A 21,143-nucleotide genomic window follows, 5' to 3' on the forward strand; every position below is an offset into this window, starting at 1 on the left:
TATGCTCCTGAAATAAGAAAAAATGAGTCAAGACTTGTTTCTAGCACTGTGTCTAGACTACATTCCTCTTTTGACAGAGGGATGTAAATTAGACACATCAAAATTACAAATGAAGCAGGGATTTAAATATCCTGCACTTCATTTGCATAATTGCGTCATTGCACTCTTTCGAAAAAGCACCATTTCGAAAGTAAAATCGCGGTCTAGGGCAGGCTTTTTCAAAAGATTTTGTAAACCTCACCTTGGCTAGGATGACTTAGTTGGGACTGGTCCTGCAAGGGATTGGAGTCCATGACCTCTTAAGGTCTTTTCCCAATGATTCTATGAAAACCAAACTGATTTTTCCTTACCAGAGTTGACCAATTCTAATCAAGCAGCCTGTGAAAGCTCATATGGATGTCCGTTCTATACCAAGTTGTCAATAAATGTGTCAAAGACTAGCAGAAGCATGACGTTCACTTTACAAAAGTCAACAAATGAAAATGTGGATAATCTAGTTTAGACTTTTCAACTAAAGCTCATTCCCCATTTGCCATTCCCTAAATTTACATTTAGTGATACACAGAGAAACATACACCTCTCTATTTAAAAATCAAATAATCTCTTTCTCTTTTCTCTGAAAACCATGCTTGCCAAAAGGAACACTCACCGCAGTTTGAAATCCATTTACAACCAGGAAGTTCACAAATTTCATGACCTCCATAGCTGTGTCCATAGAATAGGTTATAAAGACTTTACCTAAGAGAGACATTCATATAAATAAATGATAAGTCAAAACAGATTCTTCCAAGGAAAGGAGACAATTTTATAACTTTACTGGCTCAGTTGTGAAGTCAGTGTGAGGGGGCTGTGCCAAGTACATTTGACCTCTGTGACCAGTTAAAAATATTAGAGTAATAGATTTTGAGACCAAACGAGACCATTATGATACTCTAATCTGACCACTGGCTATAGGATTTCACCCAGTAATTCCTGCATCAAAGCTGTAATTACTATCTGAGCTCTTGCCTATCTAAGGGTGAGATTGATAATCTAATTCAGTCCTCAGACACAATGATGTAATGGCTGTTATAACTTTTTGTTAGGGCCAAAAAGCCTCACCATGCAGTTTTTAAAGGGGCCACAGTGTATTGTGTTTTTGTTTGTTTGTTTTTGCTTAACAACTCTGTGTCTTTTTTATTTTGCTCAACAAACTTTCCTGGCGTGGTGTTTTTTCGGTATTTTTTCTGAAACCATCTGGCAACCCTACCACCTTTACTTCTGCACTGAGTTCAGAGAGGGAGGTTATCTGGAGAACAGCAGCTGTTGGCCAGACACTCCATTCTGAAGGCAGCATCCCACCAGCAGCACTGTAGAAGTAAGATATTGGCATGCCATGTCACTCTTAGTTCTGCACTGCTGCCTTCAGAGTTGGGTTGCTGGAGAGTGGTGGCTGTTGACTGAGGGCCCAGCTCTGCAAGCAGCAACACAGAAAGCAGGGTGGCAAAACCATACCATGCCATCCTTTCTTCTGCGCTGCTGCTAGTGGTGACTCTGCCTTCAGAGTGGGACTGCCAGCCAACAGCCACTGCTCTCTAGCTGCCTAGCTCTGAAGACAGCACTACCACAATAACCTTGTTACCCCACACAACTCCTATTTGGGTCATGCTTCTGCAATTATAACACCATGACATTTCAAAATCATTTACCATTTTTAAAATCACATGACTGTAAAATTGACCAAAATGGAGTACCCTACTTATTAGAGATGACCATGCTCAAGCCAGCCAGTCTAAGGCCTTAGTGCCCCATCTGTAAAACATGGATAATAGCACTATATAAATACAGCTGGTCCCCGAGTTATGAACGTGTTACGGACCAAATGCTTGGCCGTAACTCGGAACCCATTGAGTTACATTGTGACCACGCTGTTCATAAGTGCGGGTTGCATTCATAACTCGGAGCCCGCATTTGCGACCGCTTTTCTCGTAAGTGCGGATGATCGTAAGTCAAGGTGGCCATAAGTTGGGGGCCAGCTGTACTAAGTTGGTGAAAATTCTGAAGGAGGAGGCAGTTCCCATCTTTTCCTTAACTGATTCAACCATCACTACAGACAAGTCTCTGGGCCTTGATTGCTGTTATTTCATTGTTATGAACTGTAATGCTTCCTGCCTCACAGGGACTTCTATTTTATCAAGAAATCAGCTGGCCCATGAAAACAATCCGAAGAGTATTTATTTTCTAAAAAAACATAATGGCAAGTAATTAATTAGAATTATGGTAATTTGTTTTCAGTTCCAAGGGAATAATTTGTCACACCAAACACATTCAGGACCTGATGATGTGTAGTGCAAAAGGTCTAGTTCATGTTAAGTGTTTTGTTTCTTTGTTGTCTTTGTGTTCTTATGTTGTTTACATTTTTTGATGCTAAGCATGTAAAGCTGACAGGCTGATGATCATAGGCAGCTTTTGAAATAATAAAACGTGACAGAAGAAAATTACTAACAACTTACGTAACTCTTCTGGCAAATTGCTTGTTCTCAGAGTTCCTCTGGCTGCCAGGTTACTAAGAGGTCTTGGGATAGCAGCTGGGGGTAGAAAATTGTTAACCTGAGCTCCAAAGTCAGAAGTACACTGAGAAGAGTCATTTTGAGCACATGCTGTGTGCGGCAGCCCTCCCTTGGGTAGCTGGTTGCATAACTGGTTTCTAGAAGGAAAAAAATTGTGATTTCTTATACACATACACACTGAAAACATAAAATTTGAGTTCTTCAAAAGACAAGCAAATGGTTTGCTTCAATACCAAATGGATATGGTTTATCAAATATTTACCAAATAAGAACATAAGACTGAAAATCTGAATTGAAGAGAGATTTTGAAGAGTCACTATTGGCTCAGTTTTCCCACCGATCTGTTTGGGTCTCTTTTGATATGTGTTTCCATTGATACTTCTTGGCTGGAAGTCTACCATGCTGATGTAGTTTATTGCAAAGGAAGCACTGACCACAGCAGATGAATGCAAGAGAAAGGCTGGATCCTTTCATACTTGAAAGAAGCTAATTTATAAATTAAGGAACCAAAAAAGAATTTTTGGATGAGAAGGGTAAACTTTCCAAATGGTGCAGGTCTGTGCATACACTTCTATACATGTGGATATTTGACCATCAGAGTGGCATCTACATAGTACATTATAGTCTCTATCTAGAACAGGGCTAGGCAAAATATGGCCCGGGGAGGGGGGCAGATATAGACTACCGAGCCACTGTATCTGGCTTGCAGACCACCCCTGCCGGGATCCTCAGGCACACACAGCTGCCGCAGTTTAAAACACAGTCCCTGCATCTCTCTGCTCTGCAGGGAGGGGAGATTTCATGTGATCTCCCAGCCCCCAGTCCAATCCTCAGCTCTGATTGGCCAGAAACACCCGGCCAATAAGAACTGACCTCAGCCAATCTCTCAGATCCTATTGTCTGGAAACAGCCAGCCAATCGGGGCTGAGAGATTGGCCTGAGAGCCTGGGATAGCGCAAGCCTCTTCTCCTACCGGAGCTGAACGCCACGTGGAGGGAGCAGCCTGCAGTTTCAAGATGGGGCTGCATCAGGCAGGGAGCCCAGCCTGCCTTAGGGGTGTTGAAGCCTGCTGGCCAGGAGACACTTAGGTAAAATCCTCCCAGCCAGTGCCTGCCTCTGGCACCCCAACCCCTCCTGCATCCCAGCTCCCTCCCCCAGGTCACCGTCCAAACCCTCTGCACCCCCTTCCTCAGGTGACAGCTCCCTCCCAGACCATGTCCCCCTCCTACACCCTCCCTCAGGCCAGAATCCTCTCCTGCACGCACACTCCCTCCCTGACCCTACACCCCAATCCCAATCAAGGTCACAACCCCCTCCTCCACCCAAACACCATCGCAGACCTCACACTGTCTCCTGCACCCCAGTCCCTTACCGTGTGCGCCCTTCTGCACCCAATCTCCAACCTAGACCCTGCACCCTCATCACAAAGAAGTGTGGCCCATGACCACTTTCCAAAATCTTGGAGTGGCTCCTCCCACCAAAAATTATTGCCCACCCCTGATCTACAAAGTGATATGTGAAAACTTTCAGACCTTAGAGACTCAGCATCTGACCAGAGATGCTGGCTTGAAAAGAAGAATCAGAGTGCGAAGTGAGGAAGCACAGCAGCATTTCCAAACTGAAATATTTTGGTTTTGGATGAAAAAAACAAATGTTGTAAGAAACATTTTTTGTGTGTCTGACCAATTATAGTGGCTAAAATTGAGGTTTACCACGTTAGAGATTTGGGTTCTGGGCCTGCAATGACCCTGTATAATGTTTCTAACTACTTATTTAAAACAAAAAGAGGGGTAGGAAGAGAATTTTCAGTAGCTCTTCCCCAACTGTGTTCATGGCTGGGATTTATGGCCCACTTTCTCGCACTTTCTCTCACTTTCCCCCCTTATCCACATTCTGGCTACAACATATTTTTTGTTGTCAAATAAAAACTAGTTGGATTTACTTTGGCATCCATTTTCTATTATGAGTAAAAAGTTATAAGAGTCTATAGTCAATCATTATCAATATATAATTTGGGATAAGTATAAATTGAGAGTGCTGCTTCTTTTAGCAGGGGGCTGCGCTCAATGACCTCCTGAGGTCTCTTCTAATCCTATGATTCTATAATGTGGATTGTAGGAATCAGTGTGAAGGAGCAGCAATGTGGCCAAAAGATGTTTTAGATTTATTGCAAAAAGGGAACAAAGGAAAATGAGACATAATCCAGAAAAAAAAAATCAATCAAACAACGTCTGTTTTCCACAGCTGCTTATAAACTTTCCAGAACTTCACATTGACTAATAAATGCCACAAGTTATCATCCATTTTTGAAATTTGACTGAAACTCTCTCAAAGACACTCGATAGTCACCATTCTTTCTGCTGACAAATTGAAACACTTTAATGCAAACTTAATTTGCAGCTGCATCTCACTTTGATCATTATTGCTCTTAATTCTCTTGAGGCAGGGAATGCTATGTAGCCAACAGCCAGAAGTTCTGTTGCTGGTTCAGTTTCTTGCCACAGCCCAAGCCACATAGCTGCATATTTCCAAAAACAAATGCCTAAAGTTAACTCACTTGAATCCATATTTCAGCACTCAGGTGGCCTGATTTCCAAAGGTACTCAGTGCCTGCAGCTCACACTGAAGGTAACTTTAGGTTCTCCAGTTTAAAAAAAAATAAATCAAACCTCATATTTCCTATCTCGTAAGTGAGGATCAGAGTGAAAGGAACTTAAATTTCTTACAGGTACTGTCCTATCACAACTTGGTCCCTAACAGCTCTTTAAATAGCTCCCTGCTGGCTTTTGCCGCAGCTCAGCTAGCTCTTGCTGGAGCTACGAACCAAAGCGCACCGGCTTACTTTAACCTCCAGCGAGGATAATACATAATGCAAATTACGTAGCATGATAGAGTCCTTGGTCCATGAGTATGGCCTTTAGGAGCTATAGTAGAAGCAGTAGTATAATAATAACAACACTAATAACAGGAGCAATGCGAAGCCTAACAAATGAATGTTTGCAAAATTCTAGGAGATCCTCAGATGAAAAGTGCTAGACATGCTATGTTTTATTATGTCATGAGAAATCCATGAAAATGCTGGAAGTGTTAATTTAGAATTAAATAAGATTTTCTCTCTTTTCCTCTGAGCTAGAGAAGAGATAAGGATGAACTTATTTGTTGCCAATCACTGAGGAATTCCAAGCTGATTGGCCTGACATATCATAAACTTGAAGGCTAAAGAATGTAAAGAATGTGACCTTTGTTCATATACAGGGTAGGGAGAGAGGAATAGTTCTAAAGTTTCAACTAAGATATTTCCAACTCCTTTTTAGCCTCCAAGAATGTACACTTGTTAATGTGCACACTTCAGAGTGAAGCAGACACAGGAACAGTATTTAAAATAAGCAGCTTTGAAGTTCTGGTACCACACTGAAAGTCTGTATTCTTCTCTAGAATTTCTAAAGTTTGTGTCCCAATTCTCCAGGCATACTTACGGAAATCGTGGGTGAACTGGAGGGGAGCATTCTCTTTGTGGAACTCTTTCTCCATTGCATTTAGGAGCATGAGGATTTGAATAGTAAGGGTTGACTTGCTGGGGGGGATGGATGACTCTTATGCAAGGCCCAGGAACAGGAGGCGGTCGTCTGGAGGGATGTACGAAGTGTTGGTAAGGATTCCTACCATCTAAGAAATTAAAAAAATAAGCACAAGGGTCTCATCAATCTACTTTTGATTTGACTAAATGGAAGTTTTCATATTTCAAACACAACCTGCTTTGATTCTAAGAAATCTCTAGCAGCTTGTAAGTTATATAGAACCATCGGTAGCAGGTGTAAGAATAGCTTTACAGAACAAAGTTCCATGCTCGAACAAACAATGTGGCTCAGCTTTCAACAGTGGGCTGGAATTTTGGGAAGATTGGAAGTTAAATAGTGAGAGCTGGTCTTCATCCATATTTAACATGCCTGACTATTTTTTGGCTATCACCTGAGAAAATGACTCATCTCAACAGTCTCATGAAAGCAGAAGAAAAACCCTGGAACAAATCAGTTTGCAACGCTAAAGCTAAACAGACTGAAGTTACTATAAAAGAGAAGAGAAAAATTAACTTTCATTTTGTTATTTCATTTGGAATGAATTTGCTGTCTGTCTAACAGTAACTTCTTACAGCCTCCTAGAAGGTATGAAGTCAGTCCTTGCTAAAATAACTTCTTTGCAAAAACGCTCTTGTTTTTTTGATGTGCAAATCATTTTACCAGTAGTAGTTATTATTTGTATTACCATAGCATCTAGAAGCCTTAGTTTTTTACCAGCAGCCCACTGTGTGAAGTGCTGTATGAAAACAAAACAAAATGATGGCCCGTACCCAAAAGAGCTTACAATTTAAGACAAAAGGCAAAATGGGTGGACACAGGCATAAGGAGGAGCACAAGAAAACAAAATGTGTCAGTGTGATAGGTCACTGGGCATTGAGAACACAGCCTAATTGTTGTCACATTTTTGTGGGCACCCCGAAGAGGGCGATTGGAAAGAGGACAGTAAGTTAATTCCATACACATCTGCATAATTATTGCCTATTACCACACTACAGGTGCAGCAGAGCACAAGAGTGGGTGCAAAGATGAAGGTCTCTCCTTAGAAAGAGCAGTTATTCAACCTTATTTGGAGGTGATCTACACAGCCACTCCCTGTTTCATTTTTCAGAAATGACATAACGTGCTGGGGATAGTTACAGGAGACAGGAGAGCAGGTATTGGATGAAACACACAACTGAGATCCCAGCTACTCATAAAAAGTAAGATTAAGATTTTAGGTTTAACTTCCATTGTATTTTGGTGTCCAAACATTTTGTTCACTTTCTGAGCATGAACTGAATGACATAAGCAGGAAAGCAGGGCCTTGCAAATCAACACCCAGGCAGCTGACAGAAAAGGCAAAGCTAGGACACTGTCCTGCTGTGTAAGTCATTCCATAGTCTTTCCCCTTTAAAAGTCAAACATAGCTGGGCAGAGAGCACTACAAACCTAACTGGAGTGGGGTAACAGAAGTGATGCTGTACATTTGAAGAGAGGTATTATTGCTGATAAACAGGAAATAGCTTCTAATGAGCTGCAACAGGCCTACAGCCAGGGGGAGAGACTTTCCCTTCAGGATCCCACATCAGGTTCGTTGCCAGGAATGGTTCCCTGGCCTAGTGGTAGCACTGGCAGCCATATGCCTTCACCCAACTCATCACCAGAGCTTCACGTGTTTTATGGCTGATCTGATAGAGAAAGAGAATAATTTAGGCGTAAGCAGAAATAGAAAGCAACTGAAGCACCTTGCATCGTGGGCAGGGGAAACTCAGTCTGCTGCTGCAGTCTCTCTTTGTGGACTCCCGAAAATGACACTGCATCAGTACCCAGTCACGAGGTAATCATCAGGACTGGAAACTTATTGTTTTACAGAATGAAAGCTTAAATTATGTAGAAGCACATGGGACAGGAGTGAAGTGCTAGACATGTTGCCAACTCTTGCTATTTTATCATGAGTCTTGGGATATTTGGTGTTTTTTTTAAATCCTGATATCATGGAGACGTATTCTAAGGGATAATCTCAGTTTTCCTTTAAGGAACTCAAGTTTCTAGCCATTGTGCTAACAGAGAAAAACTTATAAATGTGATTCAAAGGGCTCAATCACCAGAAGCAAATAAAAAGATCCCAGTATTTACCATTTTAAAATCTTGTGATTTTTAATCCAAATTCGTGATTTTCAAGTGTTTGGGATGGATACTACTATGCTAGTAGATAATATTGGCTCAAGTTGACTCAGTTGGACCCTTGTTTGAATCATATTTGGAGTGCTGTGGCAGATTTATTTATGAATATAAGATTAAAATCCACAATTAATTTGTAGAATAGTGATAGAGATGCAGCCGTGATAGTCTGGTGTAGCTGAAACAAAAGACAGAACTATGTAGCACTTTAAAGACTAACAAGATGGTTTATTAGGTGATGAGCTTTTGTGGGCCAGACCCATTTCCTCAGATCAAGATGTGGAAGAAAATCAGCACAACCATATATACCAAAGTGATACAATAAAAAAAAAATCACTTGTGTCCGTCTGCTATGTACATTGGACAAACGTCTCAGACACTTCGCCAAAGAATCAATGCACACAAAACAGACATAAGACTCTCTCACAGAGAGAAAGCTGTTGCCTGCCATTTCAACCAGATTGATCATTCACTTAATGACCTTAAAACATGCATATTGCTTCAAAGAGACTTTAACTCCAGACTTCAACGAGAAGCTTCAGAATTGTCATTCATGCTTAAATTTGACACTTTATGTATGGGTTTAAACAAAGACTCTAATTATCTCACCCATTACAAAAGATAGCTTCCCCAATTATCACCCCTAATGTCATTACCTCACAGAAACTTACCTTCCCCCCTCACCCCCACACTGTTCTAAAATTTGTTTTGTCAATTTCACATGCATTCACTTTTTTTTTTTAATTGTATCACTTTGGTATATATGGTTGTGCCGATTTTCTTCCACATATTGATCTGAGGAAGTGGGTCTGGCCCACGAAAGCTCATCACCTAATAAACCATCTTGTTAGTCTTTAAAGTGCTACATAGTTCTGTCTTTTGTTACAATTAATTTGTGTGTTTATTATTAACAGTGCTTGATATTCTCTACATTAGTTCTCTTTTTATTATATAGTTTGTTTAGAATTACACACTATTTAGAGTCACTACTTCAGTGTCACAAACTTAAATAGTTTCTATTTTTCAACAGTTAAAGAAGGGTTACTCTTATTGCCTCTCAATATAATACCCTCAAGGTAACATCCTTCCATTGTTAACAGAAACAAAACACATGGTTATAAAAACTGCCATTTAAAGTATTGCCAGTTCCAGATGTGAAAAAAACAAAGGCCCCAAAAATCATGAGATTAAAAACTGACATTTTAGACAAATTATGTGATCTTTTTGTTTGTCTTCTGTGATTGGAGCCTTTAAAATACAATGGAATTATGTTTTCAAACTTTTCTTTTCAGCCATGAAGAAAATCATCTACTGTAAGAATTCTGACAAAATTATGAGAGTTGGCAGCATTCTATATTTTTTGAACTATAGTGGGTTTGCCCCACCACCTCACTGCCCTGCTAGCTGTGGTTTGGAAAAGCCTAGGGGAATGCAAAATGAAAGTAGACATGTTTTTTGGAATATTTCTTGTAGCAAGCTCTAGCGGGAGAGGCACTGCTATGTGAGGGATTTTAAGACAACACAGTCTCACCTCTTTCATTTGGCTGTCCATGATGCTATAATAAATGATACCTATAACTAGTGTTTCTTCAAAGAGTGCGGTCTCTATCTGTATATTTCACACATGTGGATCACCCATGCACCTTCATCCAGACTCTATTTGGCAAGTGGTGTCCTTTAGCCTGTACATGTGCCATCGCTTTCCTTATGATCTGAACTGAGGGCACCAAAGGTGGTGTGGGCTGATGCCGCTCCAGTTTTCCCTTCTTACCTCAGGTAAAACAGTCCACAGTAAAGGGCACAGAGGGCAGGTAAAATGGACTATAGATATTTTCACCAGTACCACCAAAAAGTGAAGTGGTGGGTGAGAGGACAAAACCTACCCCCCTTTGGATAGAACAAGGTAATACTCCTCGCCTCCCTTAGGGGTGGGAGCACAAGAAGCAGGAGTGTGCCAAACTATCTATATTGGGTCCAGAATGGCCACATTCTTAACTAGCTGCAGAATGTCTGGTAAATTGAGCTGAGGCTCCTGGATTTTCTCAAACTGAATCTGTAGCTCTGCAGCTACCCTGTGCATGAGTTTGTGGTATTGTTTAATATTCTCTGGAGACTCTGGTGAAGATGACAAGATTGCTCCCAGAACTATGGGAGTCAGTGGATCTGGCTCATCTTCCCCTTTTGAATATTCTCAGAGGATCATTCATGGGTGTTTTGCCAATGGCAAATAGGACTCCAGCACTGATTCTTGGTGTTTAGGGCAGGACTTATGCTGTCTCCAACACTGACAGGTAGGATGGATCAACTGGCAGAGGATGACCCCATGGATACCACCTGTCTATTGGTCAATCATATCTAATTGGAAGTCAGAACTCCAGTCTTCTAGTATTACTGTCTTGTGCTACCTCTGTCCGATGCAGCAGAGACTCCTTCAGGGCCTCAGAATTATTAGAAGAGAAAGCTGGATCGCTTATCTCCAGTGGAACTGACAGTACTCATGCTTGTGCCTCAAGATGGGATGGGAGAACAACTCTGACTCATCAGGATGATGTTCCTCTGGTGTTCCAGAAAGGAGATGGGCCCAATAGAAAGGTGGATGCAAATAAGGAGAAAAGTTTTCTGGGGAGATGTAAATATCTGAGGGTATGTCTACACTACCCCGCTAGTTCGAACTAGCAGGGTAATGTAGGCATACCGCACTTGCAAATGAAGCCCGGGATTTGAATTTCCCGGGCTTCATTTGCATAAGCCGGCCGGCGCCATTTTTAAATGCCGGCTTGTTCGAACCCCGTGCCGCGCCGGATAGTTCGAACTAGCAAGTACGTGGAACGAGGCGTACAGATAGTGCGGAATGGCTTGCTAGTTCGAACTATCTAGCCCGTGCCGCGCGTAGCCGCGCGGCACGAGGTTCGAACAAGCCGGCATTTAAAAATGGCGCCGGCCGGCTTATGCAAATGAAGCCCGGGAAATTCAAATCCCGGGCTTCATTTGCAAGTGCGGTATGCCTACATTACCCTGCTAGTTCGAACTAGCGGGGTAGTGTAGACATACCCTGATTTCCCTGGGATAGGAGGAGAGTACATTGGAGCTGTTGGTAGAGTTGCCAGATGATTTCAACAAAAATACTGGACACACTTGACATTACATCACAATCTACATTACATCTTAGTTAGAAAATACCGGACATTTATATTTTCTCAATTTGTTTCCCGAACAGAAAGCTCAGATACTGGACTGTCCAGATCAAAACCGGACACCTGGCAACCCTACCTATTGGAACTGGAGCCACTCTTGTTGCCAGGGTGGTTGCTCCTTTCAGGGCCATATTGTTACCAGTACTGCATCAGCTCTTAGAAACAGAGGGAAGCACCGGGAGCTCTTAATCCTGACCCTCCACCATCTAAACAGACAGTGGAACTGTTGGATCCATACCTCTGTATGCCGCATCCTCCTCATGAAAAGATTTACTCAGGCCTAAGTCCTTAGCATGTACATGCTCTCCATGCTGTGGGTAGGGATCTGTTGTGCGTGTGAGAGTTTTAGATGAAGTTCACTTATGTTTATGTCTATGGGAGTTCCCTTTGCTTTCCCTTGAGCCCATCTCTTTAGTCTGAACAGACTTGAGCCTTTCTTCCTGTGCTCATGTTCAGAAGGGTGCTGTATGGAAGTGGGTCTGATTGGGGCTTCGTTACCTTCTTTGTGAAAATGTTCTTTGAGTCTCAGACCATGACTCTCAGAAGTTCTGGGGGGAAAGAGCAGCAGATGCTGCACTTGGCAGAAATATGAGCCTCCCCCAAGGCAGTAGAGGCAATGGTAATGTTTGTCACATGTTGAAAAAGAGCAAGGGCAGGAAACACAGTATGTGAATTCCAGGACCCAAGACATAATCCCGGACTTCCTGGGTGGAAGAAGTTTGGGAGAGTGGGGAAGAAAGTGGGAAAAAACACTATTTAACTACACTATGTTGATGATACTATTAGAATTACAACAAGTACTAATTTATAAAAACTACTTCAACTATATGGAACATTTTATAGCTCTGATAGGCTATGTCTACACTGGCCCCTTTTTCGGAAGGGGCATGCTAATTTTGAAAGTGAGAATAGGGAAATCCGCGGGGGATTTAAATATCCCCCGCGGATTGAAATAAACATGTCCGCCGCTTTTTTTCCGGCTTGGGGAAAAGCTGGAAAAAAAAGCGTCTAGACTGGCCCGATCCTCCGGAATAAAGTCCTATTCCGGAGGATCGGGCCAGTCTAGATGCTTTTTTCCCGGCTTTTCCCCAAGCTGGAAAAAAAGCGGCGGACATGTTTATTTCAATCCGCAGGGGATATTTAAATCCCCCGCGGATTTCCCTATTCTCACTTTCAAAATTAGCATGCCCCTTCCGAAAAAGGGGCCAGTGTAGACGTAGCCATACTGTAAAAAAAGGAACCAAGGACACCAAAGCATCCAATGTAAGTCACAATACAATAAGACAGACCTAGAGAGGTGTCAGCCTACACCATCTTTTATGACCTTTGTTTAGAGCATGAGGAGATCTACGGCGCATGTGTGGGCCAATGGCCAGGGCCTGAAAAAAAATTCTAGACTTGTGCACATGTGTATCCCACGCGTGGAATACATATATGGACCACAACTCAAGAAGAAACATTACTTATCACAAACACTGTGTTATCATCTATCCATGGTTTCTAACATCAAGTGTATCATATAATAAACATGTAAAGTAACTGTCTTTGGGTGAATAGCTTTGCTGAGAGGATTTCTTTGACATCCAAAGCAGTTTTACTGTTCTTTCATGAATGGCCGATAGCAGGTGCCCAGGGCTAGATTACAGCCTGTGAACACAATAGACTATATTGTTATTGTCTAGAAAATACATAATAGAATGCATTAAGTGCAAAGCCTTATTGTGGGCTGTGATTGCCCAATAATCATTTGAAATGTAGAAAGCTGTCAGGAGGTGATTTATGCTGCACTGTGCATGTAACAGGGAGGACTCCAGTTCCAGTTTTTTGGTCCCGATCAAATCCATTTCAGGTATTTGATTTTTTTCCCCCATTGGATATGGTTGAAATGCTTTAATTTCTCTGTGGGGATCCTCCCCTTTGTCACAAAACAAACTGCACCCATTCTGTTAGTATATAGCTGCAGACAACCTGTGTATGTAGAGGAGGAAGGGAGAGAAGAAGCAAGTGGCTATCATGAATTTAGCTCTTCTTCTCTAGAAAACTTAATTGATGCAAGGAAGATGGAAATGACGAGAGCAGAAAACAGCAGCAAGGAAGTCGGAATACAAAATACATGACTAGGAAATAATAGCTTCTGTGAAATAGTTCTTTTCTGATGAGTGAACTTTGAATCCTAGAACTGATTTATTTGAACGGAAGGCTCTGCCTTAGCAAATTCACTGACATCGTGCTAACATTTAGGAAGATAAAAGGGTTGGTAATAGAAAACGATAAATGCATCTTAGGAAGGGTGTACAGTAGAAATACAACTTATTAAAATATAGTTTGGAGCTAAGCGGGTGAGAAAAGCATATTAAATGCTGGACAATTTCATTAACTTACATGGATTTTGGTGATGTGGATCAACTGGGCAATGGTATCTGAGGTTCCATTGAGCTTGTGGAGAAACATTAGGGTGCAGCATTTGTTGACACACAGGATATTGCTGAGGTTCAGTTCTGAGAAACTCTCCGGATATTAATGGTTCTGGAAGGTCCTGAGGATTAATCACAGATGTAAGTGGTAATGGAGGTTCTAACTGCCTGATACCCATGAAATCCCCAGGCTGAGAATCATATCCAGTGTCTGCAGTCGGAAGGTCAAATGGTGCTCTGTTATTTGATGGCTGATGTGGCTGTAAATCCTCTTGGCTTCTGTCATCCAGGGAATCCTGGGAAACATCAGAAAAACGTGTATTTGATTTGCTAGAGTTGTGTCCAGTGTCTGGAGAATCAGTTGAAAGCTGAGATCTCAATAGCTTATTTGTTTTCTCTGTAGCTAAAAGATGAGACTCAGGAAGGAGCATTCCAGCCACAGCAGAGGTACAGAAAGGAACATCTTTTCCAGAATCCTGATGTCTTACTGAAAGACTGCTCTCACAATCCTCCATTGCTACGTTGTGTGGTTCAGGCTGGTGATAGTTTGTATGTTCTGATGATTTATAGAAATGTGACTGATCAGACAAGGAATTTTGAGTTGGATATGGTCCTAACGGTGCCAAGTTCTCTTCATTTTCAACAGAAGGTTTCAAAGCCTCTTCTAGTGAATGTTCTGGAAATGGGGACCAGAATGCAGATTCATCAACTTCAACTGGTATGCTTCGACTCATCACAGTTCCTGAAAAAGGAAGACCAAAAAATATAAAACTACCAGCTCATAGTTAAATCCCAGCAGTCACTATAAAGACAAACATATCTTCAGTGTTATAATTTGAGAACACAGAGTGAAACATTAAAGACAGAATATGACAGCACATTGCTGAGCTTTTAAAGACAGATCAACATCAGGAATACAAGTCTGCTTGGATGGCTTTTGATAAAGAAACAAATGCACCGAGAAGTAACCTTGGACTAACCTTCAATGGAGGCCATTTCAAGTTTTTGTGAAGACTGTGGAAATATGAATCAAGTTTCGGAATGTGGCGTCAGGATTTTCCAACCAACTGGAAAACAAACAAATTATTCCTATTGAACCATTGCCATTTCAGATAGTTAAAAATGCAGAAATAACTTTGTATCAGAGATTTAATAGGGGTACTGATTAGAGTTTTGGGGATTACATTGCAGAAAACAGAAATTTAAGGGTATTTCTGGTACTTTGTGTCCCTGTTGAGTCTGAAAGGACTCTGTGTTATTTCCAGACATAAAGTTCAGTGTATTCTGATCTGGGAATTTGGTTCAATTGATTCCAGAGAGGGAACCAACAGCAAGTTTTGGATCCTGACCTGATAATGAGGCTCCACCCTGCTGCTGTGGATCTACTCTCCCTTTCTCAGCCAAATGAAGGAACTTTGATTCCTGTGCCAAACTTAATGACTAAAGCCAATCTCCAATTACTGGTTCTTATTTCGTCCAGAGCAGTTCATCCATTTTGTTATTACATGGATATTGTTAATTGAGGTTGCTGGGAGTTTACAGACATTTTGAAATTTTTGGTTTTCTTCTGGATCCTTTTTTCTGATGATGTAATGACCTAGATTGAATGGTATAGGCCACATGGAATTTCAGATGTCCTTCCAGGATTCATTAGGGATGTTAAGTCATCAGCTTCTTCATTGGTGTTGTCAATAAAACTGTTTCAGCCAAATTATTCTCTTAATGTTTGCAATATAGCATTGTCATCCACTATTACAGTAGCAGCCAAATCCAAAACATGTACTATTGCTATACCAACTTTTGAGAATGAGACCTTCCTCTCCCTTTGCACAACTATAAAAAACCTCTTTTTACCCTTACCCTAAAGTTATCTGTAAAAGGGTATAGATTCCTGGAGAATGTGACCATTCTCAATTGGCCTTGAATATTTCACAGTGGGTCTCAGGGGGCTTTCTTTGAAATTATAATGTAAATAAGAAGTCAAATGAAGCAACATAAGTCAACCTCTTATAAAAGGCTAATTTTCTATACTGTTCTGACACTCTCATCACTTCCAATGGATAGGGTGAAGAGGCATGGGTGATATGCACCACCCCCTTTAGAGTCATATTTCTGTCCTATTAGAAGAAGACAGAACCCAAACTAGGACAATCAGTAAAGATGAATGGGACAAAAACTCATGGCAAAGCAAATGGCAACATCACCAACAACAGAATTTTGCTTAAAGGCCTTAATAATCGTTGGCATAAAGTATTAAAGAGTTTCCAGTAAACAAAGAAGAAATTTACTTCAGTTATATATTCAGTAACAAGTCCCTTACATAGAAAGTTACACATACAAAGTATGTTCCAATGAACAAAGAATTCAAATCAGTCAAGCAAGGTCACAGAGAATATCATAGTCTGTGTTTGATTGAGAAATGTCTTAACTCCATTCTTTCTTAGCAGCTCTTTCTCCAAAAATGTGAGGCGTTAATTTGAAGACACAAAAGCCTCATACCTTTTATAGTGAAATTCTTTGTCAAACTGGAGAAAAGCAATCACTAGTTCCAGTTCATCTGCTCTAAAATGTCCCCACAAGTCTTGTTCTTTTGCAGTAACAAAGGAAATAATACAATATATAGACTGAAGCATATCCAATTTGACTTTCCTCAGAGGAAAATCACTGGGAAAGGAATGTACATGTTCTGGTAGATTTCAGCTCTTAACTTTCACATGTTCAAAACCAACCATTTCAGAGAGTATATTAGCTTAGTAAGGCTGTAGAAAACAATGTAATAAAAATCACAAAAATCTTCACAAGGCATAGCCAGGAGGAAGCCCACATAATGGAGATTTTAGGCCGGATTCTTGGGTGCTTTGTTGCCAATGTGTAATACTAGTATATAACATGGTCCAAACCCTACTAGTACTCGGTAGCTGTGATTCTGAAGCAGCTTAGAGTCAGTGAAGTGGCACATCTGCTACACAGCCAAACCAGCTATGGCACAGTGAAGTTTCAGGTTGTGATTCTCTGAAAAGGAGACGTGTGGTCAGACAAAATTATTCTTCACAACTCCTGGCCTGTACATCTAAAGAAAGGATTTCTCCTATGTATAACTGCAGGTCTTTCTACACAGAGTAATTTAGCGCTATAGTTTTATGTATAGTTTATAACTATAGTGCTATATTTATACCAGGAAAACGATGCTGATAAATTTCCCAATATGGATAAGCCCTCAGAGCAGTTACTGGATGGCACTAAGACACAGCATATATAGCTGCTTTACCTGGACAGGGGCCAGAGGACAAAGTGCAGTGCTAACTAGATTCCTTTTTATGGAAGGCACTAATGTTTGAAATCCTAATGGTGAGCTCATTGGCATCATACTTTTTTTTCCCCTGTATTTTGTGTAAATTTTCCTTTAAGCTATCCACGTTTCATTGCTATTGGTAGCTGAGTCAGTATCCTGTGACAATAATAATGCATATGACTTGAAAGAGAAAACATTGAGTTCTCAGAATTAAGATGGGGACTGGTTTTATTCTGTTCTTTGCAGTGATAGGGAAGTGATAGTTGCCTGGGAATGTTGGTTACATCACTGTCCCCATTGTCATTGTACTGTGGTCAGATGACTCTGCTACGAATCTGAGTTAAGGCCAGGATTAACAAAGGTATTCAGGCACTATATATGCAGATGGGTGCCTAATGATATACAGGCAGTCCCCGAGTTACGCGGATCCGACTTTATGTCGGATCCGCAGTTACGAACGGGGTTTTTCTCGCCCTGAAGAACAGGAGCGGCAGGAAGCCCAGATGCGCCGTGGTCCCGCCGCCCATGGCCTCTGGGGTGAGAAAAGCTGCTCCACGTCTCCCTGATCTGCTGGGGGGGAGAGCCCCCCCCAGCAGACCAGGGAGACGCGGAGCAAAGCCGCGGAGCACGCGGGCAGCGGGACAGCCCAGACGCGCCGCGGCTGTCCTGCTGCCGGCGTCCTCCGAGGCTTTGCTTCCCGTCTCCCTAGTCTGCTGGAGGGAGCCCCCCCCAGCAGACCAGGGAGACGCAGAGCAAAGCTGCGGAGGACCCGGGCGGCGGGACCGCGGTGCATCTCGGTCCGCCGCCTGCGTCTCCCTGGTCTGCTGGGGGGGGGGGGGGGGGAAGAGGTGGTGCAGCTAGTGCGCCCCCCCTCCCCAGCAGACCAGGCTTTTCTCTGGATGCCTGTGGTAGAGCAGCTGGGGCACTGCCGGTTGATCCCGCAGCGCTGCTCTGGGCGCTACTGGACCAACCCGGCAGCACCCCAGCTGCTCTGCCCCAGGCGTCCTGATTCAGCTGCTGCTGGTCAGTTTCAGCAGCGGCTGAATCAGGACACCTGGGGCAGAGCAGCTTGGGTGCTGCTGGATTGGTCCAGTAGCGCTGAGGAGCAGCGCTACTGGAGCAACCCAGCAGCACCCTAGCTGCTCTGCCCCAGGCGTCCCCTAGTCAACCGCTGCTGAAACTGACCAGCGCTGACTATAGGAAGCCGGAGGCAGAGTTGCTCTGCCCCAGGCTTCCTGGAATCAGCTGCTGATCAGTTTCAGCAGCAGCTGACTTGGGGACGCCTGGGGTTCTTAAGTTGAATCTGTATGTAAGTCGGAACTGGCGTCCAGATTCAGCCTGTTGAAACTGATAAGCGGCTGATTCCAGGAAGCCCGGGGCAGAGCAACTCTGCCTCGGGCTTCCTGTAGTCAGCCGCTGGTCAGTTTCAGCAGCGGCTGAATCTGGACACCAGTTCCGACTTACATACAGATTCAACTTAAGAACAAACCTACAGTCCCTATCTTGTACGTAACCCGGGGACTGCCTGTACACAAAAGTGCCTAAGCAGAGTACATGCTAACTCCCATTGAAAGAAATTGCTTGTCTGCATATTTACGTATCCAAATGCCTTTGTAAAACCTGTCACAAGGCTCCCTGGCCATGGCGTGCCTGCACTTACTTACCTTGTGAAAAAGGAAGTAGTTGGGATGTGTACAATGTGCGGGTAACTTTGGACCAACCCCCAAGTGAAAAAAGGACCAGCGTGATGGAATATTTCAGATGTGGACAAAAGCCAAGTTAAGGGGCTGTCAGGAACATCTCTAGACTTGATTCAGATTGAAATCTCTCCTCCTAGGATTGAATAACATTAGGTCTTTCATAAGGCATTCACTTTGGACTCCATCAGAGGCCAAAAAAATAAAGGTCAAATACTATGGTATAAATTGGCTTCGTAAGCCATACTAACTTAACATCATTATTATCTGTAATTATCAAACATTTGAACATGGCAAATTACAGAAACAAATTCACCAGGGCTGAATCTGTCTGTTGTCTCTGATAGTTACTGAAGTGAGCATATCAAAGCACCAGAAAACCACTCCAACTGGAAAATCTGTCTTCAGAAACCTTCCACCTCGCACAAACACTGATAATATTACTGACCAAATGAGAAATGCACTGCTGGGGAGACTCAAGAGTCTTATTCAAAGAGCAACTGATGTAGCATCATCAGAAGAGTGAGTCCTCTTTGTCCTGGATATTTAAGCCATTTTCAGTGTGAGCATTCAAGATAGGGTTGCCAGATACTTTCACTAAAAATACCAAAAATGGCAGGGAAAAAATTGGTTGAGAAAACAAACAAACAAACAAACAACCCTGTGCCTTTAAGCCTTGAAATCCCCACGTTCTCCCTGCCCACATCAGATGTGGCAGGGAAAAAATGATGTCCCCTGCAGCTTTCCGTCCGAGAGAAACAGAAAATACCGGACATGTAAAATTTTCTGTTTTTTTTTTTAAACCAGACAGAAGACGCAGAAGACAGAAGGCCTGTACCGGACACCTGGCAACCCTAATTCTAGGAGCAGGTCATGATATAAAATCACCAGGGAATATTCGAAACACCTAAATCATTTACTAAATAATGTACATCCCAAATAACCCTTGATGCATTTAAATCAGTTGCCTCTTGTCCTATAATCAGGGGACACAATGATGGAAACACTTTCTCCTTTCTTATTGGTGTGTCTGTATTTATGGCACACTCATCACCATTAGTGTCTGGGTGCCTAGAATCTTAATCCCTCAGCTTCTGTGGCTCTGGCTGGTGTATAGAGGTGCAGTTTTTGCAAATCCATATCAGAGGAGATGAATTAAATCCACTCTATGCAATATATGGGAAATTAAACTTTAATCTAAAATTAGATTCTAAATAAAAATCAAACCTCAGTAAGGAATATGGATGCTGGAACCAGACTTATCACAGCTTAGTAGATAATTTTCTTTGTTTTTATCATAGGCTTCCAAAAAAAAACCACACCAGGAAAGAGACCTTTCCATAAACACAATAAAGGTTCAAGAGATGAATAAGCATATAGTCAAATATCATTTGCTCTCAGAATGCCAAACCAACAAAAAAGTCCACTGTCAGGTTTATCTTTTAAAGATCTTGGCTGGTGGGCTGCACAAAATCTTTTGGCTAAAAATGTTAATGGTTTCTCCTCGAAAATTAATGCTGATTCTGGCTAATAATATACTTGGAACAAATAAGTAAAAATTATTCCTGTATGGGGTCTCACCTGCCATCTATGAGATTTACATTGTCTTTGAGACATTTCAAACACCTAGAAAATGTGACTGTTCCAAACAACAAAATCCACACTGTGGCTGTCACCCAAAGGAGAACTGAAGGTTTCTACCTCCCGTGGACATTGCAGCCAGTTTTTCTCTTGTCTTTCTGAACATAACATAAAAATAAAGAAAACAAGTTTTCTGTCTCTTCTGATCAGTCTACTTAACAGTCTTAATAAGCTTGCACAGTCTTTCTTTAAAGGAGACCTGGTAATAAGAATGAACCTGCAGCTTGGTGCAGACTGCTGTGCAGTCTCCTGTTATCTGGAGAGTGCAGTGTTTGGCCACTGGGACCAAAGAGGACAATAGAGAAGCTGTTGTTGTTCTATATGTTCACCTTGGACTAATGGTTCAGCTGTACTAGTTTCACAATTCAAACCCAGAGAGAAAGAACTGTGGGATAAAGTAATCCATCTTCTCTGGCCCATTTATTGGGCACTGAGAATGCAATTTTCTTTAGGACTGGGTTTACACAGAATCATAAAATGCTAGAACTGGAAGGGACCTCGAGAGATCATCAAGTCCAGTTCCCTGCCCTCGCAGCAGGAACAAGCACTGTCTAGATAATCCCTGACAGATATCTGTCTAACAAGCTCTTAAATATCTCCAGTAATGGAGAGTCCACA

At 42.1% G+C, this 21,143-nt stretch overlaps 1 protein-coding gene across 4 annotated transcripts in view; it reads right to left on the reverse strand.

Moving 5' to 3' along the window:
- Positions 1-21,143, reverse strand: part of TRAF3IP2 (TRAF3 interacting protein 2) — a 55,006-nt gene that overhangs the window by 24,939 nt on the left and 8,924 nt on the right. For all 4 annotated transcript variants that reach the window (XM_075923983.1, XM_006123213.4, XM_075923984.1 and 1 more), the window contains 5 exons: positions 14,876-14,962; positions 13,864-14,637; positions 6,026-6,215; positions 2,493-2,686; positions 650-738 (listed from right to left, as the gene is read on the reverse strand). In XM_075923983.1, the coding sequence (XP_075780098.1) occupies positions 650-738; positions 2,493-2,686; positions 6,026-6,215; positions 13,864-14,637; positions 14,876-14,891 (1,263 nt within the window). In that variant the 5' untranslated portion in view covers positions 14,892-14,962. The remainder of the gene's footprint in view (positions 1-649; positions 739-2,492; positions 2,687-6,025; positions 6,216-13,863; positions 14,638-14,875; positions 14,963-21,143) is intronic.

This window comes from Pelodiscus sinensis, chromosome 3 (genome assembly GCF_049634645.1).
Source record: "Pelodiscus sinensis isolate JC-2024 chromosome 3, ASM4963464v1, whole genome shotgun sequence".
In the NCBI taxonomy this organism is placed as follows: Eukaryota; Metazoa; Chordata; order Testudines; family Trionychidae; genus Pelodiscus; species Pelodiscus sinensis.